Here is a 26,421-nt window from a genome sequence, read left to right as displayed (position 1 = left end):
AATTTGCCGCCTTTTTCTACTGACAAGATTTGCTTGACTATCTTTAGTTCTATTTTTGTATGGGATTTTGATCAGCGCGCCAAGCGGGACGTTTTGAAAACTAAATTCCCATACAAAATGACACTTAACGCAAACGCGTACGTCACGTCATAGATTAGTATATCGTCACGTCACGCTGTCGAATGAAATTTACTCTAGAGGAAAGTGAGGGGTTTGGTTTAGTTGTAATGTAAGATCTAGTATTTCCAATATCTGTGTAATGTGTAACAATAAGAGGAAACCACCCATTTGATAAGATAACCGTTATTATGATACTGACTTCTTATGATCTAATAATAGAATGTTTGGATTGGGAATCCAAAAACATATTTTTTTATAAAACTACGGTGGTAAACAAGCGCGCGGTTTTCCTGATGTCAAGCGGCCACCACAGCCTATAGGCGATTGTAACTCTAGGGGAGTTACATACGTGTTGCCGAACCTTTAAACATAATGCATGCATTTTGTCAGGCTCTTAAGGCCCCTGTACATATTGGGCCAGTGTGGGCCAGTGTGGGGGACACATTTATGCGTTAGAGGGAGCAAGTGATATTGCTACCTCATTCTACCGCATGGCTGCGTCCCTTGGACTGGCCTGCGTTGGCCCAATATGTACAGGGGCCTCTAGAACTTTGGTGAATATAACTTAACTGATACTTACTTAACTTTACTGGCTCAGCGACCCAAAAAGGATCTTGGCCTAAAGAGAACGCTACTCTGCCCTATTTTGCGCCACTTCGCTCCACTTGGGTACTCCGAGGGCCGACAGGTCTTTTAAGGCTTCGTCACCGCGAAAACCGAAATTCGCAAATTGCGGGGATCTTTCTCTTTTACTCCAATGAAGGCGTAATTAGGGTGACAGAGAAAGATGCCTGCAATTTACGAACTTCGATTTTCGCGGTTATAGCCCTGGGACGCCCGGACGGATGTTTTCCACCCGAGTGGTCCACATACGCTCTTCTCATAGCTCACGATCGAATCCGCTGGGTGGGTCGCCTTGAGAGGTATGGGACTATGATTATTGAAGGAGCGCGATATTGTATCTAGATATTATCTAGATAGTCTTCTTGTTTTGTTTGTTCATGGTTAAAAAACATGTGTTTTTTTCGTGCTATTTTCAGAGTTAACCTTTGTCCTTATCTCTGCATGGCATAAGTAAAAATAACCTACCCTTTAATTATGACGACATAGGTCGGACGTAAAAACGGCCGTTGAACTTGGAAATTTACATTATAACGACCTTATGTACGCAATAATTGTATTACGTACGTTGGACTAATTATTTACTTAGATATCAACCGTCAGCCTCTGTGATACTTAAAAAATAAAGGTGTTTTCGTTTTTACGTGTTAAATCAGTTTTTTGTCATAAACTTCATTTTTGAAACAAGATTTTATCGCTGACTGTACTTTTTTTTCAATAGGCAACTAATACTCAACGAGATAATTCTAACAAAACCAAACACAATAATTGTGAACCAAACACCTAATGATTAGGTTACGTCATGTTATAATAATGCTTGACTTGGCGGGGGCACTACCGTGCCCCCAGATATGAGCTGTGCAAACTATTAGCATTATCGGAAACCGAGAAGTGGGTCAAATTTAACTTGCAAGATTTGACCCGTACAAACATAGGTACATAGGTACAAGGTACAATAAGTAACATTTAATACAATAAGGACATTGATTTAAACTTTCACGATTATTAAACATTATCAAACTACACAATGGGACTTAATCGCGTATTTAAGTTTTAAGATTTACCTCCGACGTTTCGAGGACGGCGTTGTCCCCGTGGTCTCGGAGAAGACTGGCTCAAGTTGACATCAACATCTTCTAGCCGCGCGAGTTTTTCGAACTACCCGCACTTGGTCTTGTTTATCAGTTTGAACGTTTTGCTTAACGGTTTGTTTTAAATACGCGATTAAGTCCCGTTGTGTAGTTTGATAATAAGGTCATTGCAAGTTAAATAGGCAGCGTGCATAAACTGTAGGGGGCTGCACAGGACACCCTTGTTTATTGGCGCGAAGTGTAAATGTCAAGTTTATGCTTCCAATATAGTCCACAAGATGGCAGAACCCAATGCATAAGAAAACGTACGAGAAGTGTAGACGGCATTACTTGCTTTGTTTCCGATTCAGGCCACAAAATGGCAGATCCTCCAGCGCGCACGGCTCCTATAAGAGCTTGTAAAAAACTTAGCGTTTTACTTTGAACTTTTATTCTACTCGATAGTTTGAAAAATGTTTAGAACTTAACAATGGGGTTGGCAACTGTCAAAGGTTTGCATAGATGGCGCCATCGTAGCTGGCCCCTTTTTCTATGAGATTTGGCTTAAAGAGCTGGCATCCAAAGCATTAAAAAAACAAAAATTTGACATAATTCTAGGGATTGACGGGGCAAGCTATGATGGCGCCATCTGCTTTATACTTTGACCGGCCAACCCCATTGCGCGAGTGTACAGGGTAAACAATTGAATGAGTTCGAATGTCACTTACGGGTGTGAAGTAGAACGTAGTGATTATATGCTCTTTGGTGTGAAGTAAGTGAAGTATCTAAACTGTCAAAGTAAGTAAGAGAGCTGTCTAACTTTCGGATACGTAGGTAATTAGTTTGAGCCATCCACGAAGACGCGCCCACTCTTCTTCCTAATCGCTTATTTATAGTACAAGTTTGCAACCTTTTAGCAGTGTAGTCTATATACATACTTAACTATTAGCTATCCTTCTTCGACCTAGCGTTTTCCCGGCCTGGCGCCAGGGTCCGCTTTCCTGCTCAGTCTTCTCCACTTTGCCCGGTCTTCGGCATCCTCGGGTGTGAGATTGTTCTCTCCCATGTCCACTGTCACGACGTCCAGCCAGCGCTTCTTAGGCCTACCGCGTGATCTAGGGCCTTGGACAGTGAGATTGAGGCATCTATTTCCGACGTAGTCTACCGGTCTGCGGCGTATATGGCCATACCATCGGAGGCGACTTTCCTGCAGCTTATCCGCTACGTCACGGATTCCGAGGCTGCCACGGATGTGTTCGTTACGTATGCGATCTAGTCGCGTAACGCCACACATCCATCGCAACATCTTCATCTCCGTGACGTGAAGCTGCTGGACATGCCTTCCGAGGACAGGCCAGGTCTCGCTACCATATAGTAGGACTGGTCGGATGATGCTCTTGTACACAAGGCCCTTTAGCTTCACCGGTATCCTGGGGTCGCAGAGGACACCGGTTACTTCTCGCCATTTAACTATTAGCTATGTGCGCACTAAAAGGTTGCACACTTGTACTCGAACTGTCGCCTGCGGTATTTCCGGACCGATACGAGCTTCAAACCTTCAAACAATTAAAGAGCGTACTCCCATCTTAAATTTCGGCAACACGCTTGCAACCCCTCTGGTACTGGAGGTGTCCATGGATGGCGGTGATTGCTTACTATCAGGTAATTCGCTTGCTCGTTTGCCTCCTATATCATAAAAAAACGGTTTTATCAATAAGTAACGCCAAATGCTAAACATAGCGCAAATCTACCAAGAACACTATTTGTCTGTATACACACAGTTGATTGATGAAGTCGTGTGATAGTTCTGTTTGCTGTGACAACACGTGTCTAACTACAGAATAATATAAATGAAACATCGACCTGATTGTAATTATTTGTGAGTTAGATACCGGGGTGTTGTGTTCAGGATGAGCAAGAATTGTGAGGATTTAGAATGTGACTCCAGGCCTCGGGTAAGTCTACCTAAGGACTTCTCTAAGGATCTCTACAAGGGTTTGTAGGTTTCCTAAGGGTATCTACAACGACCGTTCTTGCGCTTCATTGCGAAATCGTCGGTCCAACTTAAGTGTTAGAAGCAAAACTGTTCTTTCAAAGTAGCTATCGGTGCTTGCTTCCCTTGTGTCGGGGTCGGCAAACTTATGGAGAGAAGAGCAAACCACAGTAGAAATTGTCAGTATTAGGAATATCAATGATAAACAATATTCAATTTAACTAATTTAATTTCTAAACTGGTTTAATCTAAGTGATAATTTTTGGGTGCCTTGAAGAGCCGCAATTGCTGGTTCAAAGAGCCGTATGCTGCTCTCAAGAACTTTACCGACCCCTGTAATTAGCACATTCATTGCCACTAAGTGCTACGGGTTACGCTCGTAGCGCGTAGCCACGGTTTCGCCGTATATAGCACGTAGTCACTACGAACAGTGTACCCGACCGTCGTCGGGTTCTTGGCCCTGAATGTGTTAAACCCACAATGAGAGTTCCCCTTCGACACAAGACCTAGCCACTTCCTGATGCTGGTCTACTTCTTGGTGATTGTTAACTCGGAGTTCGAGCAGATCTGCCATCGTCACGTCGATCAATATCTGAGGCGTTCAGAGAAAGCGGCGAAAAACTCTTTTTACTTTCCTATCTGTCTACATTCTCTCAAAAGGAGAGAATCCCTAAAGTCTTTTCTCCTATCTTTGCATTCTCTAATATTGTTTGTCATAATGATCAGTTGTCCTTACACTAATTTTGGTTTCCCTAATTATTGATTACTTATCCTAATGTTATTAATCATATTTTCTTTTTGCGAGGGTCGCAGTTCTAACCCTAACCTAACCCACTTTTGTGGCAGCAAGTTCTAAAACCTAACCATTTTTCACGTTGTTAGGGATTCAGAATGACACCCCTCTCAAAATCGCCAAGCCAACCAAGTCTGAACGCAGCGGGCTCAGCACGGTTCCATTTTTATCGACTATCACTATGCGCGTCCCTTTCGCACTTACATACTTGTTAGAACGTGACAGGCATGGTGACAAGGGATAAAAACGCGACCGTGCTAAGCCGCCTGGACATTAAATTTGTCCCTTAGTGTATCCCTGGCTTTAATCTCTTGTCCTGCTATCTCGTAAGTACTAATTGTTATTTGTGTAAACTGATGTAATAAGTGTACATATAAATTGTGGTCTTAATCTAAAAATACCAGACTTGACCTTAGACACGTGTAGAAAATGAATAAAGGGTTTATTCATCTTTGTCATATTATTCTACTGTTATCTGTGCAAAGTGACAAGGCTAACTATTTACTTATACAGGGTGTGCCACGACTTAGCCACATGGAGGGGAAGTACTTTAAATACTGTAGATAGGACATTTTACTGAAAGAAGACTTTATTTCTATTTTACGAACTGCATTCAAAGAATTTTAAATATAATCGCCAATTTGAAACGGGAATCGAACTCGCTTAATTTGGTAACAAAAAATCTGCAATGGAATCGTAGGAATGTATGTCTTGTAAAAAACGTAGCATCTTAAATAAAAAAAGACCAGATAATTTCACATTTAATTTAAAAAAATGTTTAGAATGAGGAATCGCGTATAAGTAAATTCACACAACAATTGCAAGAATCCAAAAAAGAGTTTAACAAAGACAAAAGAAGCGACAGTTCAACATGGAACACTCTTGTATAATGTGTTGTCCAAATCTAATGTTTAGTTAATTTCATTTTTTTATTATGTGTATTATTTTTCTGTCTTTTCTTTTATTTTGTAGTTTCACAGTGCCTTGGTTATATACTGTAATGCTGTTACTTATTTGATCAATAAATAAATGTTACCTACCTACTTTCTGGATACGATAGGTGGCCCGATTTTTATTTTGTAGTCGATTTCTTTTTCATCTCTACAATGTCTCCTGTGTGTATATGTTAATGATCAACAAAGATCGGAAATATTGTAAATTTCGTCGGCTTGGGTTAGGTACTCGAATACTGCCTCGATAAGTACCTATTAGGTATCTACTCGTACTATTTCGAGCTCGTATTATTTTAGAGTGATTTTTTGAGATGTTTCTTTAATTTACCTGACCTGCTAACAAATAGTGTAAAGCGGAGTTTTCAGGAAGTATACATACTATGATAATAGGATACTAAGATTTTTGCTACAACCCACTAAGGTAGTAAGATCGGCAATCTAATCCTAAGAATTAGCACAGACACTAGTATTAATAAATGTGACTGTCACCTGAACAAAGGGAAACTTAAGATTTTCCTAATAATATAATTAAACAACTTGTTCCAGGTGAAGGACCGGTTTCCTAGAATAGTAATAATTATAGTAGTGGCCGAGTTTTGTGAAAGATTCTCTTATTCTGGTATGCGAGGTAAGCATCAAGTATACAGAGTGAGCTTTTAATTAGAAAATTAATGACTAGTATTAATTAGAAAATTAATAGATAATATCAACATTGCCTTGATTAAAAAAAAACAGTCATTTTCTAGATCATGGACAAATATAGAGGAACGGAAAAGAAGTTTAATTACTGGAGCACCTAAAGTAATTTCAAAACAATAATTAAACTTTTTTTGCGTTCCTCTAAATTTATCCATGTATGTACAGGGTGTCCAGTGGCAAAATTCCGATTTCAAATCCAAATAATTTTCGAACGCGTAGTGCCAAGGAGACGCAGAGGTTTTTTTAGTTTCGTGAGTGTTGCGGATTAATTAGTGACAATGGATCGCTGGCCAGTAGAGCAGCGTGCACGTACTATTGAGGCGTATCTAAAAACGGCTTTTTATTCAGTACTGCAAGACCCTGACTTTGATTTTAATTATTCTTCTAAAATTGTTACGGGTTTAATCTGTCAGCTGACCGTAGTCATTTTTCTGGACCAAAAAATTCAGAACAATAAATTAAAATCAGAATGGGGCTCCTAGGCGTAAGTTGCCATATTAATTTTAATATACGCCATACTGCGATGCACCGTCAGCTAATCTTATTGGAAGCTCGGTAGAAAATATGAGTTTCAAAAAATTTTATCCGCATTCATCAACTTTTTACATATCAAATTATGAAATCGGAAATCTGCCACTGGCCACCCTGTATATAATTATCAATTAAAAACCCAAACCGCTATTTTGTAGAGTCACTGTTTTATCAAACCAATTTGTGACCTACCTATTTGGGAAAGTACCATCTTAAGTACAATCTTGCAAGGTTTTTTTTTCAGCATTCTTGACGTTATATTTACGAAGCAAATTGGGATATTCCGACGACGAAGCTACTGAACTGTACCATGTCTTCTCAACATTCGTATATTTGTTCCCTATTTTCGGAGGAATTATGGCCGACAATTACCTTGGGAAGTTCAGGTAAAAATCACTCAATCACTTTTTCATTTTAGGGATGACTAAACAACTCATACAATACTTAATGTTAAAATTTCTAGTAACTTTTTTACCTGGAGCCCGATTCAGATTTAAGAACTTGATAAGGTAAGATAAGATAAGATAATCTTCAAGGTCGCATCAATACCGAAACGATTTCTTAAATTTGAATTGGACTCCTAGTAGTAAATCGCTTTTAGTCTCTATGGGCCCGATTCGGATTATGAAATAGACATCTATTAGACATCTTTTAGTCATCACCAAGATACGATAAGCGATAACGATATGTTTAAAATCTAACTTGTCAAATTTGACATTTGCGCGATTCTGGAGATACTGTTGAACGATTTCCACAGGATATGACTTAGAGATCCAATTCACATCTAATAGATATCTTACTCTATCTAACGTAAAAGTGACATTGGTTGCCCGAATTGCGCTGCAAAAGAGAACTAGTTGATATCTAAACTATAACGTTTCTAGAATGGATCTAGTACGTGTCGTCTCTTGTGAATATCTTGAAGTTCTTCTTATTATTTTAGTATCTCTTTTGTTACTTAAAATGATTGTTTTAGGACGATCTTATATATGATGTTCGTTTACGCTGCTGGAAATTTGCTGGTCGCCGTCACTGCCATCCCACAACTGGCTTTACCAGGAAGGTAAGTAAAAAAAAACAATATGGAGCATCCCACGAAATTGTCTACCGTTATCGAACAAACACGAATTTTCTCAATATTTGCAGGTGTAGGGTTTTTTTCGGAATGAAAGTGACAAATGGGTCAAACAGATCACTGTGTTATGTCTTTCCTGTACACACATAGACATACACAATAGTTAAGGGCTATAAAGGTTAATTTTCTTATTTAACCCTTATCCACGTGAAAAGGTCCTCCTTTTATTTAGAGAACTATGATAAAACAATTGCTTACATGCCCACAAGCTGTTAACTATTGCCCACAGGAGAGAAAAATGTACTGTTCGCGATAACACACTAGTTTTCTCTCCTGTGGGCAATAGTTAACAGCTTGTGGGCATGTAAGTAATGATTTTATCATAGTTCTTTAAATAAAAGGAGGACCTTTTCACGTGGATAAGGGTTAAATAAGAAAATTAACCTTTATAGCCCTTAACTCTTGTGTATGTCTACAGGAAAGACATAACACAGTGATCTGTTTGACCCAAATGTGAAACCTTGGGACCGCACCAATACCTCACGCAAAACTTGGCTAAGAACGTTTTAACAATGTCCGATCCGATATCGGATGTACCTAGAATCCTGCATTCGCTTCCGCGCGCAGTAGGTATCAACTTATTTCGCAGTATCAGTATCAGAGGACCCTACATCCGATATTCGACATCCGATAATATCGGTCCGACAGCTGACGGGGGTGCGACATGGCTGAAATTATCGGAATTACCTCTCCGATATCGGATGGTGATGAGAAAAAAAGTTGCAGACTGTAATATCAGATCAATATCAAATGAAGTGATCTTCTAAGTCGCAATGCCGCTATACTCCGTGCTTTATTCGTTTAGTGAGTCAAACCACATGTGCTCGAGCACACAATACGGCAATCAAGTTCCCCGTCTAGTTCGTTACGTCGATACGTTGCAAACAAAGCTAGCTCCAGCAAAACTAGGGTTGACTATTCACGTTAAGGACCACCCTACACTAGCGTCTTTTGAGCGTCAGCGTAGTCAGCGTAGTTATACCCCATTTCATTTACCATGGCGGGATTCCACTTGAGACGATTATTAGGCAAAAAAAATACGAGTAGTGACAACAAAATATACATACTTTTTTTGCCACGACATGCTGACTTTGAAGAGCAGAGCTCGTAAAGCAACTGTTAAACAATAGATCAACATTATGGTTCTCTTTGTGCAGTTTCAAGTGAATCCTGCCATGGTAAATGAAATGGGGTGTGGCATACTATAATAATTTTAAAATTGAAATTAAATTTCGTAAGTTGGAGCAAAGTGGGCAGTTAGTAAAGTAACATTTTACAGTACCTATTAATGCTGCCTAAAACATCTGACACAGATGATAAAGGCCTATTATATTCATCATCATCATCATTCATCATTTCAGCCTATATACGTCCCACTGCTGGGCACAGGCCTCCTCTCATGCGCGAGAGGGCTTGGGCTATATTCATATTCATATTCATATTCAATTCTTTATTGCAGATAACAGATGATCCATATTAAATTAAAATAATTAAAATTACGTACACAATAATAAAACAATAAATAGGTACACTTAAAAATGATTAAAATAATAAAATTAAAAAATTAAAGTATTCAGTCTTACACAAAAAATAAAAGGTACATTTAATAAGTCCCCACGCTAGCCCAATGCGGATTGGGGACTTCACATACACCTTTGAATTTCTTCGCAGATGTATGCAGGTTTCCTCACGATGTTTTCCTTCACCGAAAAGCTAGTGGTAAATATCAAATGATATTTCGTACATAAGTTCCGAAAAACTCATTGGTACGAGCCAGGATTTGAACCCGCGACCTCCGGATTGAAAGTCGGACGTCATATCCACTCGGCCACCACCGCTATCGCCCGCTATCTATTATATTAATACAATAGAAATGAATACAAGTTACCACTAAATATTATTTCCAGGTTATGCACCCTTCTCGGTCTATTCCTCATAACAGTGGGCACGGGTGGTATAAAACCATGTGTCACAGCCTTCGGGGGTGACCAGTTTCGGTTGCCACAGCAGGAGAAATACTTGGCCGTGTACTTTAGTGTGCTGTACCTTAATACTTGCGCGGGTACGTATAACAATAGAAATATGTACTACATTCGAATGAAAATGTCACTTTAATGTCATTTTGTCTCACGCTCGCAGCAAAATCGAATTTTGGTAATTTTTTGTGAACTTCCCTTGTTCGAACACGAGATCAAAGATGTAGCGAGAGCTGATGAAGACCGTGAAGAGATTATGGCATTATTTCTATGTAGTGAAGTCGGTTATTTTGGTCCGATTTTTGATCTCTTGTTTTACGTCTGAACTTAAAAATTCAGACCTAATAACTAAAAGTCGGCTATTTAATAATTACATTAATTAGTAAGAAAATAGTCAATTATTTAAATATGTTTGTAGGTATGTGTGTTTATCCACATCAAAATAAACTTTGTTGCAGGCAGTCTAATAGCCAAGTCCGTGTCACCTATACTGCGGTCCGAAGTGCACTGCTTCGGCGATAAAGACTGCTACTCACTGGCGTTTGGCGCTCCTGGCATCGTCGTGCTGTGCTCCATAGGTGAGTGAATAATCTTTCAATAATCAGCTCGATAGTACCATAATATTGCTTTGTACATACGTGAGGTGAAAGCTAACCACGAGTCATTTAAGTACTTTCAATTTATTATGATGCTAGCATAATAAATAGTTAAATACTGTATTTTGCCATTCAACTCTAGACAGCTGACCTTACAATTTATCTTTGTTACTAAATGAAGGTGATTGTCTATTTTCAGCGTGATATTATTCTTATCTGACTATATTTAGCACAAAGTAATACTTCCTGTCTAGAATATCTCTTAACTTGTATTAAAAAGTAAAGGGAAACCTTTCAAACTTAGCGAAGGCTTGAATGAATAGAAAATTAACAAAGAAGGTACTGTTGCTGCAATGAACTATTTTGATATAATGACGGTTAAAAAAACTTTCGGTACGGTTCGGTTCAAACTGTTCAAAGAAGTTCTTTATAGTTTGAATTTTCTTCTTCGATATTTAATTCCAAATGGTATTCCCTAACCATTCAAACAGAGACATAGGTATACAATTGATGCGGAGAGAAAAGTTTATTGAATTTAATTGATTTTTGATTAGTTTTTTAATTTTTTGTTTCGGTTACATTTCAGTGATTTTCGTGAGCGCCCGAAATCGATACGTGATTAAGAAGCCTCAAGGGAACGTGGTGGTGGACTTCGTCAAATGTGTCACCGTAAGTAATAATAATAATAATACCCCATGATGAGAATCTCGTCAAAGCCGAGAAGGACAAGTCCGTTAAGTACCTAGACTTGGCTCACGAGATAACCGCCATATGGGATGTTGATTCGACGATAATTGTCCCGATAGTCGTTTCAGTGAATGGTCTAATAGCGAAGAGTCTCGACCAACATCTTGAGAGACTCTCGCTAGGTGGTTGGATCAAGGGTCAGATGCAGAAGGCGGTGATCTTGGACACGGCGCGGATAGTCCGCCGGTTCCTCTCTCTGCGGCCCTGACCACCGGTAGCTTGGGCCCTGCCCCGCTGCTGGCGGCACCCTAGGTTAGGTTTTTTATAATGTGTTTATATGTATTTTTTATTGTTTTTTTATGTGTTTTTGTATTTTACTTTTATATTCATGTTATAAAGAACCTAACTTATGAAGAAAAATAAATACAGATAAATAATAATTCAACCTACATACATCTCTAGCAAAGGACTCCTCTCATGCGAGAGAGAGCTTGGGCTGTAGTCCCGACCCTGGCTCAATGCTGGTGTGTGTTGTGCGCACATACCAACATAATCCATGTACGACGATAAAGGGAACTTTACAATGATTGAAGTGTGGGGCTGCCCGCATTGCGGTTAATTCACATTAAAATTCAAATCAGGTTGGTATTCTAAACGTAAGACGTAAAAGACGGGTCGCTAATATGAAGAGACAATTCTCCTCGAGGCCTATTCGAATCCCGTTTGATTGTTAAACCCGAAGGATGTTTCTCGTTGTATGTATGTATGTATGTATAAACTCTTTATTGTACAAAACACAAAACACAAATTTATGGCACAGGATAGGCAGTACAAGGCGCGTAGGCGTTGTGTTACTGTTTTGTACAATAAAGTGTTCTGCATATTACGATATATAGCTGAACGAAGGTCCTCCAAGGGTCTCAAAGGACATGCTGTGGGCTGCCGTCACCCAACTGTTTTTTGTTTGTGGTCATAACCATCGGAATATGGTCCTTCTTGTTGGGAGCCTACTCCGACTGCATCCTTCAGGTCGCTTCTCAAGCGCCTGTGGCAAAACTGGTGTTGTAATTTTAGTTTACCTACATTACAAAATATATCGTCAACTTTGCATAAAAATTGTCTGTCTTTATTATCTACTCGTCTTTGTCGGAATAAAACGTGCATAAATTCCCGTGAAATTATATTGTTTTGTTTATGTTTCTGAGTTTATTGAAAGGAGTTTTGGTTATTTTAGGTAGGAATAATAAACTAAATTGTTAAAAACAATATTTTTCTTGAGGCTATTGTTGCGAACGCAACCTTTATTTGTATAATACAGTAACTAAACGCAGCCGTCGGGCTCGGCTAGTATTTGGAAGCTTTTTCTAAAGCACCAATAGGAGCGCTCCACATATTATGTATCGCGGCCAATTAGAGGCACCCAAATCTTAACCACTATTTTCGGACATTCAAATTATGCAAATCACTCTTTCATCAGCCTCCATACGATTACCACACCACTTTTACATTTAACCGTTTAGTCAAGGAACCCTTGTAAAACCAGTACCTATTGAAATTATAATAGTTTACTTCAAATCGAAGCTTTTTATTTGAGTCGTCGAGATCCTGACCTGCACGGCGGCTACAGCTATTTTACTCGCCAGAAAAAATAGAATAAAATGAATTTTTGGTGTTCAGACACGTTTAGTAACTAAAATACTCGCCACTCGACTAAATTACTAACGTAGTCCGAACTAGCCTATATTATGCTTATTCATATTTGGGTCTGAAATCACGTGGCATTGATATCATTTGGTTACTATTAAGGATGACTCGCGCTAGACCGGGCCGTGCCCGGGCCTAGGCGTCCGACATGTAATTTTCTATGACGGCTGATCGGTGATTACGTGGTGCTTTCCGTAGAAAACGAAGCGCCGGAAGCACCGGCCCGGCGCCGGCCCGGTCTAGTGTGAGTCATCCTTTATATTTCTGCGAGCTAGATACGCTGACAGTAATAACATAGGTATACAGCTTTGTCAGAAGATAAGATAAAGGCGGCAAATTTGAAAAATGGACGCGCGAACGATCGATCTTCCGTACCTACAAATCTTGAATATCGCGCCTTTTTCTATATGTACTGACAAATCATAAATCATAAATCATTTATTTGCGTGAAAAGCTCAAACTTGGCTTGCCAGAGTAAATAGGTATATCAATACCAGATTTTTAGGGTTCCGTACCTAAAGGGTAAAACGGGACCCTATTACTAAGACTTCGCTGTCCGTCCGTCCGTCCGTCCGTCCGTCTGTCACCAGGCTGTATCTCACGAACCGTGATAGCTAGACAGTTGAAATTTTCACAGATGATGTATTTCTGTTGCCGCTATAACAACAAATACTAAAAACAGAATAAAATAAAGATTGAAATGGGGCTCCCATACAACAAACGTGATTTTTGACCAAAGTTAAGCAACGTCGGGAGTGGTCAGTACTTGGATGGGTGACCGTTTTTTTTTTTTGCTTTTTTTTTGTTTTTTTTTTATATGGTACGGAACCCTTCGTGCGCGAGTCCGACTCGCACTTGCCCGATTTTTTATTTTCAAATGCCATGCCGCTCTTGTATCTATACTCTGTATCTTTAAGTACTTAAATAAAAGTAATCAAATAATTTGTACATTTTCGGGTAGTTATAACATTTATTGATTAACCAACCAAATACAAAACCACCTGGATCTATCACTAAACGACCTGACTTTAACCTACATTATTTGATCATGTAAAGTTTTCATCTACCTTCAACTGGCTTAAGAAGCCAATTGAGGATAGATTTTATTTACTCTTTTTAGGGTTCCGTACCCAAAGGGTAAAACGGGACCCTATTACTAAGACTTCGCTGTCCGTCCGTCCGTCCGTCCGTCCGTCCGTCCGTCTGTCTGTCACCAGGCTGTATCTCACGAACCGTGATAGCTAGACAGTTGAAATTTTCACAGATGATGTATTTCTGTTGCCGCTATAACAACAAATACTAAAAACAGAATAAAATAAAGATTTAAATGGGGCTCCCATACAACAAACGTGATTTTTGACCAAAGTTAAGCAACGTCGGGAGTGGTCAGTACTTGGATGGGTGACCGTTTTTTTTTTGCTTTTTTTTTTTCGTTTTTTTTTTATTATTTATTTTGATTTATTTACATCGATACAGCTTGAATAAAGAATAACGTTCGTAAGCGACATCAGTAGGAAAGTAGTCGATTCAGCAACTATAGGCCTTTTGGATTAGAAAGGAAACGTTCCGAATAAACGACCGTTTTTTAGGGTTCCGTACCCAAAGGGTAAAACGGGACCCTATTACTAAGACTTCGCTGTCCGTCCGTCCGTCCGTCCGTCCGTCCGTCCGTCCGTCCGTCCGTCCGTCTGTCTGTCACCAGGCTGTATCTCACGAACCGTGATAGCTAGACAGTTGAAATTTTCACAGATGATGTATTTCTGTTGCCGCTATAACAACAAATACTAAAAACAGAATAAAATAAAGATTTAAGTGGGGCTCCCAAACAAGGGGCCGGTATATGAGGTTTTCGATTTAGATCTCACTTTGTAACCATAATTCGTTCAATAAATGTTTAATAATTGCATTAAATTACACGTAAATTTGTTCACGAAGAAACCGAGTACCGACTCTTCATGCCATTATATTTTTAATTTGCTGTTATTCTCTACAATTACAGTCGAATTTAAGTATTATGTTCCTTCAAAACTCGCTTAAAATGAAAAAAAGTCTAAGACTCATCTTTAGTTATGTATACCTATGTATCAAATGGTTTATAAATTACCTATAAAAAGCAATGTTTTATTTCGATTAGGTCTACATTTTGTGCATATTGCATATCTGAAGTATTTTCGTACTAAACTTGAAACTTTCGTTGAAACTAAATAAAATAATTATTCCAAATGTACAGTCGCCTGCAATTTATGTTACACAACGAAGGCCGCAAAAATATCTGACACGATCTTATTTGTAGAACCATAAGAGCATGTCACATATTTTTGCGGCCTTCGAAGAGTAGGTACCGTCATTATCACCAACTTTGCCCGCTTTTTTTTTAAAACGAATTTCTCAAAAAACTTCACATCAAATGACTTTTTTTGCTCAGCACGTCCATTGTGATCAAACGCATCAGTTTATTTGAAAAAAAAAAAAAAAAAATTTTTTTTTATCGTGTTTTTACCCATTTTTTTGCGTTTTAGAGGGCGGGCAAAGATATCCGGGGTTTTTGCCAATATTGCCCACGTCAATTTGGTATTCAAATACAGCTCGTATGATGATGATGTCTAAGGATCACTTAAAGGTTTTGGGCAATCCTACCATTCCCTGTTAATAACTTAGCACATAAGTGTAAAAACTTTTAAATAAATTTGCTGGGCAATGTTGCCTACCCGTTTTTGCCCATTTCCAAATAAGGCTCGCCTAAGCATTTTACAAAGGCTAGGGTTGTCACTTTTGAGAAAATCTGTTACAATAGTTTAATAATATGATTTTTGTTGTGTTTTTCATTCGTTAACGGGATAAAACATCTAAATAAAGGATAATAAGACAAATAAATACAGTATATATTTATGAACTTATTTTAGTGTACAAACATAACCTTCTTTTCCTTGCGAAGTTGGGTAAATTAGATGAAAGTGACAACCCTAATCCGTTTTTGGTGGTGGGCAATGTTGGTATGGATGCCAAATTACCGGATTACTTTCTTTCTCAATTTTTTCTACTTGCATTAATTATTTATCAATTTTTTGCCCGCCGAAATATACCCTATATTAGACAACACGCTCAAAATTCCCAAGTCAAGTTATGCACAAGTTTGGCATATACTTTGTCAGAAATATAACCTATTTTCTACTAAAAATAGCAGGGTGGCCATAACTATTATATTTTTTTCTACATTAACGAATTTGTTTAAAATTGTCGTTGTGGGCAAAGTTTCCCTGGAAGCAAAGTTGGCGCTAATGACGTAACATATTATTGCAGGTGACTGTACATAAATGTTTCGGTGATTTTGAGATTATTTTCCAGGTTAGTTTACTAACAATCAAGTTATGCAGATACCGATTTCGTGAACGTATAAGTAGTTTAGTACCGCTATTGTTTAGCGATACCGATTATTTTTGAAGGTAAAACTGTACCGGTTGAAATATAAAGATATTAAAATTACAGCAGGGACAACCATTTTTTATAGGTGTAGTGTACCTAAACCATCATTGGCCGAGCGTTAGCAAAGGTCTCCGTTTCAGCTTGGGCAAAAATGCTTTTGTATGTTCTCCTTTGCAGATCACATTTCTCAACTGATTCTCGTGAAAATTTGTAAGCAGGTTCGATAGAACTATTGTTTCGCTTTATCCGCCAAAATGGAATTGCCACCCTGCTGAAACTTTATTTATTTAAATTCCTATTGAATGGATTTTGCACCTTATGAAAAACCGTATAGAGTAGTAAATAACATTTTACATCTGACTTAATGACATCTTGTTTTATTCGCTTTAATTGTACAAAACGCGTATCTCGACAAAGCAATATTAGGTAGTAAAACAGTCAACAATCAAATGAATTAAATAGGTACGTCACGTGTGACATGAACAGACAAGGAAAGCAAGATTAAATGCATTGTTTCTCTTTCATCTTTCAATGGAACGCTTTTACCCTCAAAGGAGGCTAGTGGTCAATACTAAACTAAAAGTCCAATCTTAAAAAAACGTGATGGGTCACTGACCTGTCCCAGTAAAGTGAGGTAGTGTGCGTGAAGTGCGCTTGTGTGTGAAATGGGGTAAATTGACAGAATCTGAAATTTTACCCACCGCTACCGTCGCCTTAAGCAACGTCGGGCGGGGTCAGTACTTGGATGGGTGACCGTTTTTATAGATAATGGTACGGAACCCTTCGTTTGCGAGTCCGACTCGCACTTGGCCGGTTTTTAAATACCTAAAGATACAGACCATAGAGCCTCTACCATCAGTTTTAACATTGACATAACGCTCACGTCTACGTAATTTACTTTCTGTACATCTCGCTTCCACTATTGCTCGCATATGCGAGTACGAGCGAGATGCATAGAAAGTAAGTTACGTAAACGTGAGCGTTATGTCAATGTCAAAACTGGTGGTAGCCGTATAGGTACAGGCATAACCTGTTTTCGCATTCAGCAAGCGAACAGAACGCTAACTATATTGATCTTGTAGTTTGCGGTAAACAAGCGTGTTTACTTCCATTACCGTGCAAACTTGAACTTAATCTTGGTAAAGTTGGGCTATGAGAAGGGTAAATTTCGGTTAAACTTTAAATTGGTTGATATTTGAATAATTGGTACAGGGTTTACTAGCCACTAATTGATCTAATAGGGAGCGTGTATTGTAGGAGCCCATAAGACCCCAATATCGTGGCGCAAAGTGATTTGACGACCGGTCTGCTCTAGCGGGTAGTGACAGTGACCCTGCCTGCGAAGGCGATGGTCCTGGGTTCGAATCCCGGTAAGGGCATTTAATTGTGTGATGAGTATAGATATTTGTTCCTGAGTCAGGGTTGTTTTCTATGTATTTAAGTATTTATTTTATATATTATATATATCGTTGTCTGAGTACCTACCCCCAACACAAGCCTTCTTGAGTTTACCGTGGGACTTAGTCAATTTGTGTAAAAATGATTGTCCGTGTAATATTTATTTATTTTATTTTATTTTATTTTATTGTATTTATTTATAATGACAAGTTTTAGTTTTCGAACACGCAAGGGATCATGTGTGATCTGTAGGGGGCAGCACTCGTAAAATGTCACTGTCAACGAGGCCGATTCTAAATTAACTATTGGATATGGTTTGAACTGGTTTTAATACGCCCTTGACGTTCGTTTTGGTGACTGTCGCGCATCTCACGCACGATTTTCACTTCATTTCGCAGTTTGCGCAGCATAATAGATCAAATCTGTAACAAGATTTTAAATCTAAGTCAAGCTCACTGTCATGTTTGAGTAAGACCTATACCTACTTACAGTTAAAATATCTTAACAAAAATCCAACCCACCTTATTTATTTATCTAGGTATTTTTATTAATATTTAAAGTTAAAAAGATTCTGGTGGTAATGTGGTAACTGGGGAAAATCCTAGTATTTATTTAGGTACTCTCCACCAATTGTTTTTCACACTTAGACTAATAACGCATAGACAGATAGTCCCCATACGGCTAACATGCCAAAAGTGAAGCCGAAACACGATCGATGTGTGCGTGGGAGGCTCGTGTTTTACGCTCAGCTACACACACACATATACAAAAACGTGTTGCCAGTATATAGATATTTCCCTCAAAATGGGGGATTTAACAACATCCTTAACACTTGGTTATTAATAATTTGTGTGTAGATTTAATAGCAAAAGCTTTTTATGTTTATTTAAGGAATTTTACATTTCTGTCCTTTGTGAAATAAGGTTTAAATAAAAAAATTGATATATTTTTACAATTTTTTATTTAAAATGTGCATAAAATTACTACATAATTTGAAATGAAATAATGAAATATTTAAAAATATATAATTTTTATATAATTATACAAGGAACTTCAATTAAGCGTATTCATTTTAGAATGTAAACGTCATGTCCCATTTTGAGGAAAAAATATTCACTACACTGGCAACATTTATAAGAAATGGCGGCTGACGAAACATTGGATTTTTGTAGTTACGATTACGTAAAAATATCACATTAAACTCTATACTTACGCGTGAAATGTAATGTAAGTCGGTTTGTTTTTATGATATGATGCGTTGTGACACCCATTCAATGCACAAACAACCATTTTTCCTGTGTTTTTGATTTTTAAACGAGAGGTGTACACAAACCGACGTGACCTTGAGTACTGCCAGGGCCGATCGAATACGGTGACAAGAGTGCGACGTGACGTCGCACTTGAAATGGCTTCACTAGGGATGTACGAACACTCGATCTATGCCTTATAAATCTATGTTTTCACAGTTGTTTCCAGTGGTAACAGATGAGAAAAACATTACCTGCGGTTTCCAGTTATTCAACTCCAGCTTATATAATAACCAAACTTAATTGAATTATGTACCCAAGTCCACTTAAGTTTTTGATGCTTTCTCAAGCCGTAACTCGTATTCGTAAAATAATTTATAGCGACATAAAACTTCGTCGTAAAAGCGGCCCGGCCATGATGGATGTTCAACGCATTTCCCTGTGGGTACAAATTTAATTTTCAATGTCATTTTCACTAAAATTTACTTTTCATTATGGTAATAAAATTATTAGGTAACTTAAGTACATACGAACGCAAATTTACTTATACAATTATTAACTTACTTAATGTAACATTAACTACTGGAAAAGTCAGACATCTCAATTGGTTTTGTAATTTTGAATGTTGCGTTTGTAACGATATCAAAAACTTTAATTCATTTATTGCCTGTATTTAATCTGAAAAGGCTCTTTTGAAAGATTCTTGATTTTTTTAAAGGTTTATATTAAGATTTGCCTTGGAATATAAATAGGTATGTACATTCAGTATTAGGTACTTACCTACTAATTTTACGGTTAATTTTCCGCCTTGATTCTTGCTTAACCCGAACCTTAATTGACCGGCTTTGGGAAAACTCTATTTTGAGTCTATACGTCTGAGTTTTACTTCCATCATGACTACATATTAAGGTTTCCTACAAAATACCTCTTATTTGATTTAAGATCGCGTTTGTATTTTCGAGTCATAGACAGCAATTACGTTCACTTTTTATCTTTTTTTATTTTTATTTATTTAGAACACAAACAGTCACATAATGCAAATGGATTTTTAGTACAATGTAGTGTACTTAACATACTTAAGAAACAGACCTGGAGGTTCATTCATGAGTAGGTACATAACTGTACTGTATGTAGGTACTGTGAACATACCAAAAGGTAAAGCCTAATTTTCTGATTGATCCCAAATAAAGGGCCCTGTAAGATACAATTATCACTTAAATATTTATGCATACCAGCTCTTGTTCACAGGAGTGTCCATTCTTATGTTACCCAAACTTGTATCCCAAATAATTATAATATTTATTTCTCCTTGCAGTTGGGTCTCAAAAACCTAATCCTGCGTCGAAAGAAGGACGCCAACTCCCATTGGCTGGACAGCACTCAGCATCAGTACGACCAGCGCTTCATCAGGGATATCAAGAAGACGCTCTCTATACTGATACTGTTCACTGTCCTACCTGTATTCTGGGCCTTGCTGGATCAGATGGTAAGTGTGCTTGTACAGTTGAATAACTCCCATTGGCTGGACAGCACGCAGCATCAGTACGACCAGCGCTTCATCAGGGATATCAAGAAGACACTCTCTATACTGATACTGTTCACTGTCCTACCTGTATTATGGGCCTTGCTGGATCAGATGGTAAGTGTGATTATGCTAGTGTACTTATAAGAGGCGCGCGCTCGCTGTCATGGAGGCAACAACATCCTCTTTTGTTGCGAAGATTGTTTATACTGAAGAAATTGGGATGGGTACCGCCGTGACAGGGTAGCCTCTAGGTTCTAGGTCTAAGGCGTTAGCCGCATACACTGAAGACGCCGGATCGAATCCGATCTCCGCCACTGGAGGGCTTGAAATAAGTATTATTTTTGCTTACAGGGCTCTCGCTGGACACTGCAAGCGACGAAGGTATCCGGAAACCTGGGCTTCGTCACCATCAAGCCGGACCAGCTGCAAGTTATCAACCCCATTTCCATCATCGTACTGATACCGCTGGTACAGAAGGTAACCTGTTTTTTACAAGATATAAGATACAAGGTCACCTCTCTCTGCAGCTGACTGTACATGTCACTGGATTACAATGTAAAAAGAAAAACTTTCCGATTGAGCTGTGCATACATATGTAAAACGAATGACAATGCAATAGTAGGATGACATGGAGCTGATCTGATGATGGAGACTGGAGGTGGCCAAGGGAACTCTGTGATAAAACAACGAAAACTAATAAAAGAAAAAAAATAAAAGTACAGTCAGCGATAAAAGCTTGTACCAAAAATGAAATTTTTGCCAAAAACTTATATGTTAGGGTTTACTAATGAACAGTGCTAGTGAATGAACATAACACAGCACTTCTCGTAAAACAAGAATTCTGTGTACTTCTGTCAGTCCGGATATTTTTCGAGGACCTTCTTCTCGGGGCAACCACTGCACCGTCTTTACTGGTCGAGTGCGCAACGTGTACTGAACACCTAACTAATATGTATAAATAATTTGTATTTCAGTACGTTTACCCGTTTTTTGAGCGACGCAACATGCTAGTGAATCCTCTACACAAGCTGACCCTCGGCGGCGTGCTGGCCGGCATCGCGTTCATAGTGTCCGCCGTCATGGAGATATATCTCAAGGTACACTCACCTCCAACAATATGTTACCTTTCGAAGGCCGCAATAATATGTGACACGCTCTTATGGCTCTACAAATAAGATCGTGTCAGATATTTTTGCGGAATTCGTTGTGTAAAATATTACTGCAGGACTGTACGTGCTCAAGCAGGGTAACAATGATTTATTACAACTGAAGATACGTTATAGGGGTTCTAAAATTGAAGCGCTTACCTTGTGACAAATTGTACAAGTTGCCTTTAGTCGCACCTAAGCAAGCGAAAAATGTGCACGTGCTAACGAGCTCCCTCTCACCAAAGAGAAGAGACAGAGACAAGCTCATGTTGAACAACGAGTATGACAAAAAATTAATGGAACGCGAAATAAAAAATAACAGATTTCTTCGTAGGTGTAGAAATAAATATGGAAAGTTTTGTTTGTGGTCCTTATGTATGAGTATAATCTATCTATAGTTATATAATATGATTGGGGGCTAAATGGGCTAATACCTGTGTTAACAGAGAGGCCGTTCGTGATGAAATATATACACGAAAATAAACTGTACAGTTTATTTATAACTATTACAACAATACACAATAGAACACACATATTTTTTTAGTTTATCTCATTTTACTTTTTTAGACATTTCCAAAATCTGCGCTGTAAAAACGACCTCACACGATTTACCGACAAACTATGCAAGAAACTTATAGGTACGCCCGCGCCCTGCGAAGAAACTTCATTAAGAAATTTCCCAAGAAACAGAACTTTTCGTGTTCAGATTTCTATTTGGAGTGATATTGCTAAACTTGAGGATTCCCCAGTAAAAGAACATTCGTAGACGATCCGAACGGTTTGAGTTCAGAAGTTCCTACACTGGCGGTTTTAGATCGGAACTTTTTTAAAACTTGCAAATTCGCTAAAGAATTTCAAGTCGTTCTGCAATTTTCTCGGTGCTGCGCTACTTGTATTCGGATAACGTGCAATTTGAAATTCCTACATTGTAAAACAACTATTCCTGAATATGTTCAGAAATGTATAGTGTAGTTTGTAACTAATTAGAAATTCCTATAAAAATATCGTAGGAGTCTACTGGCCACGGACCATCTCCAATGTTAAACTATGGGAACTGACTGGCCAAAACCCTTTAGCTAAGGAGATACTTCTGCGGAAATGGCGCTGGATAGGACATGTTTTACGAAGGCCGAACAATCACCTATCCAAGCAAGGGCTGACCTGGAAAATTCCCGGAAAAAGAGGACAAGGTCGCCCACGTACCACCTGGAGGCGCACAGTGGAAAAAGAGGCGGCATCAGTTGGCCTCGGCTGGGCGGAGCTGGAAGAGGCCGCGCTGGACCGCGAAGAATGGAAATCCCTTCTGAGAGCCCTATGTCCCTGATGAGGGATAACAGGATATCATCATCATCATAAAAATATCGTGCAGTTAAAATATTTTCAGTGTCCCCCCTTTGCCCGATTTTTACGATTTACGATTTATACTCTATGCGCCAGATTTAACGTCAATTACACGCTTCAATTATACCAGTCTAGATGAATTGATCGAGCTATTTGCGATTGCTATTGTTTTCGTCGTAAACCAGAAGGAAAACCAGTTGTAAATGGATAAAAATATCTATCATCCGCTTTAATTGAAAATCGAAACTAACCTAAACTATTTCCTTTACAGACGACCTACCCCCAACTGCCAACCCCCGGTCTGGCCCAACTCCGGATATTCAACGGAAATCCATACTCCGTCAATATCACAAACTACAACATATCATACTCTATACCACCACACCACTACTACGTCAAAAAAGACTTTCAAATCTACGGAACAGAGAATATAACATTGAATTTTAAAGGATTACCTATCAACGAAGATTTTCTACAAAGTAATAATTCTTTTGAGAGAGAATTTATTTTAAAGGAGAACAAAGCGAACTCATATTTCTTGGACGGGGATGAAGTGTATGGATTTTTCGATAATGTGGATAAGAGTAAATCAGGGTTGCCTGTAGTAAGGTGAGTAAATATTAACCTTTTAACCGCCGTACACTGATATATAAGACATACAAAATCGGGCTCACTTCGCCGCGGTCTGATAAATAAGACAAATTAAACTTCGTGTATCTTCGTACCGCCGGCGACACGAGCACGCTCGATGAAAAATTCTATGGCGGTTAAAAGGTTAAATGTTTAATTAAATACTTTATGTATCCTTTAATCTTAATGAATACATAACAGTCGAGTTAAGTATTATAGATATCCTGACATAGTACATCTACTGATGACATGTCAAGGTGTGTCAACTGTCACTACGAAAAATATTTTGAGAATTATTGTTTTCGATACGTTTTGAATCATTATTTTACGTTAAATAATACAAATTTATATACCAAAACAAATTAACTGTGAATAAAAAGCCAGAAGCAGTGATATTAACAAAATTACCAGAAACAATGAACAACGTTTCCCCAGGCACCATTGAAAATAGCCAAGATGATACACTGCTGCCCTGCCCTATATGCTCCAAGCTATTCAAAAGACGTGGCCTAAACATACATATAGGTAAGTCACACGCACAGACCTACATGAGCAACCAAGAGAATGAAAACCCTATTAGCAATGTTCGCAGTACTAGTACTTCATCAAACCAAAACAACAACAATCCAATAGATAACCTATTCAAAGAAGGTTTTGGTGCAAAAATGGTAAACAATGAAGGCGGCCAAGACTCTACATGGAGACTCCGCTGGAAGAAAAGCATAAAACTGACGGGAAAACAATACAACCTTTCACAAGGTAACGTCGGTCGTCATTTCATTGACCTCCTAGCTAACGAAATCAATAATCTAGTTAATGAATTACCGACGAATGGATTCTCTGAACGAGTATTCTTCTACTGCAGCACAATCCTCCAAAGGGATAGTTTAATAACTAAAGGTTCAGACATCAGACGCCTAATAAACAGAAGACTAGAAATGTGGCGAAAAAATCAATTTGACGAATTAATACAGGAAGCAGAGAGATGTAACAAAAAGAATAGCCGCTATAAAAAACAACAAGATTGCGATCATATGTCACGCGTGTTTAACAGACTGATGCTACAAGGAAAAATAAGACAAGCGAACAGATTTATCACAGAACGTAATGGTGGTGGAATATTAAAGCCTGACGACAAAATTGGAGACAAAAATATATTTCAGATCCTGGAAGAAAAACATCCAAACCAAGCAACACCGATTATATCAGATTTCGACCAAACAACACAACTTCCAAACCTTGTCGATGTTGACGTAACATCCAGCCATATTGAAAAAGTAGCAAGAAGCATCTCGGGAGGTGCAGGCCCAAGCGGGACCGATGCTGATCAGTGGAAAACGATGCTTTTAAGGTTTGGGCCACACAGCTTCAAATTAAGAGAATCAATAGCAGCTTTAACAAGAAAACTAGCAAACGAAATAGTAGAATGGGATGCAATAAGGGCACTGCTAGCCAGAAGAGGCATCGCCCTTGACAAATCACCTGGTGTCCGCCCAATTGGTATAGGGGAGGTACTTCAACGTGTCATAACAAAAGCTATGGCTCTGACGACTGGCACTGACGTACAAGAAGCATGCGGAGCAAACCAACTATGTAATGGAATAAAAGCCGGTATAGAAGGTGCAGCACACGCAATGTCAGAAAGCTTCCACGAAGAAAACACCGAAGGTATACTACTCGTTGACGCTACCAATGCATTTAATGCCCTCAATCGTCCATTAGCACTATGGAATGCCAGACTTCTATGGCCCAGATGCTCGAGATTCCTCTTTAATACCTATAGAGGACACGCAGTCATATCATTTAGAAATACCAATAAATACATATTAAGTAAAGAAGGAACGACCCAAGGAGATCCACTGGCAATGCAAATGTACGCGATTGGAATATTACCACTAATAAAAACATGCAAAAACAAGAATAAATACATTCAGAACTGGTATGCGGATGACTCTGCATGCTTAGGCAAATTTGATGAAATACTAAAATGGTTTAAGCTGCTAATGAAAGAAGGACCCAGATATGGCTACTACCCTGAGCCTACAAAGAGCTATCTAATAGTCAAAGAAGGCCTTACAGATATTGCCAAACAAAAATTCGATAAATTGGGAATCAAAATTGTAAAAGCACATCGATTTTTAGGAAGTTTTATTGGAGACATAAGCGATAAAACCGACTATATACGACAAAAAACAAAAAATTGGATTGATTGCATTCTTAGAATAACAAAAGCTTGTGAAAAATATCCTCAAGCTGTACATACCGCATTTACTAAATCACTACAATGCGAGTGGCAATACCTACAAAGAGTGACTACTGGAACAGACGAAGACTACAATAACCTAAAGAACGCAATCAAGACTCATTTAACACCCTCCATACTAAGCAGAGAAATAACATCTATAGAACATGAACTCTTTGCTCTTCCAGCGAGGCTCGGAGGCCTTGCAATTAATGATCCCACAAAGCAAGCTAAAACCTCACATGCAATATCATTAAATGCCAACAAAATACTAATAGATGCAATTCGAACCGGCGATGAAATTAACATAGAAGACCATCAAAAACATGTATATGAAACTTTAAAAGAAGAAAGAAAAAAACGAGAAAATAATGAACAACACGAATTAGAATCAATCATGGATAAGCTAACAATAAAAACAAAGAATTGCATCCAAAGGGTAATTAACAAAAAATCATCACAGTGGCTAACAGTACTACCGACCAAAGCTGATGATACCGACCTAACAGCAACGCAGTTTCGTGACGGCCTTGCGATCAGATACGGGCATGAACCTTCTAGCCTGCCACTAACCTGCGATGGCTGTGGT

At 38.5% G+C, this 26,421-nt stretch overlaps 1 protein-coding gene across 1 annotated transcript in view; it reads left to right on the top strand.

The window, feature by feature from the left end:
* Positions 1–3,636: 3,636 nt before the first annotated feature.
* LOC134795293 (peptide transporter family 1-like) overlaps positions 3,637–26,421 on the top strand; it is a 32,715-nt gene continuing 9,930 nt past the window's right edge. The window contains exons 1-11 of the mRNA XM_063767097.1: positions 3,637–3,766; positions 6,097–6,178; positions 7,025–7,166; positions 7,757–7,843; positions 9,823–9,977; positions 10,350–10,469; positions 11,074–11,156; positions 20,262–20,432; positions 20,823–20,948; positions 21,446–21,568; positions 23,232–23,569. Of these exons, the coding sequence (XP_063623167.1) occupies positions 3,722–3,766; positions 6,097–6,178; positions 7,025–7,166; positions 7,757–7,843; positions 9,823–9,977; positions 10,350–10,469; positions 11,074–11,156; positions 20,262–20,432; positions 20,823–20,948; positions 21,446–21,568; positions 23,232–23,569 (1,472 nt within the window). The 5' untranslated portion in view covers positions 3,637–3,721. The remainder of the gene's footprint in view (positions 3,767–6,096; positions 6,179–7,024; positions 7,167–7,756; positions 7,844–9,822; positions 9,978–10,349; positions 10,470–11,073; positions 11,157–20,261; positions 20,433–20,822; positions 20,949–21,445; positions 21,569–23,231; positions 23,570–26,421) is intronic.

The sequence above is a fragment of the Cydia splendana genome, chromosome 12 (assembly GCF_910591565.1).
Source record: "Cydia splendana chromosome 12, ilCydSple1.2, whole genome shotgun sequence".
Taxonomy (NCBI): Eukaryota; Metazoa; Arthropoda; class Insecta; order Lepidoptera; family Tortricidae; genus Cydia; species Cydia splendana.
This window is presented reverse-complemented; position numbering and strand designations above follow the sequence as displayed.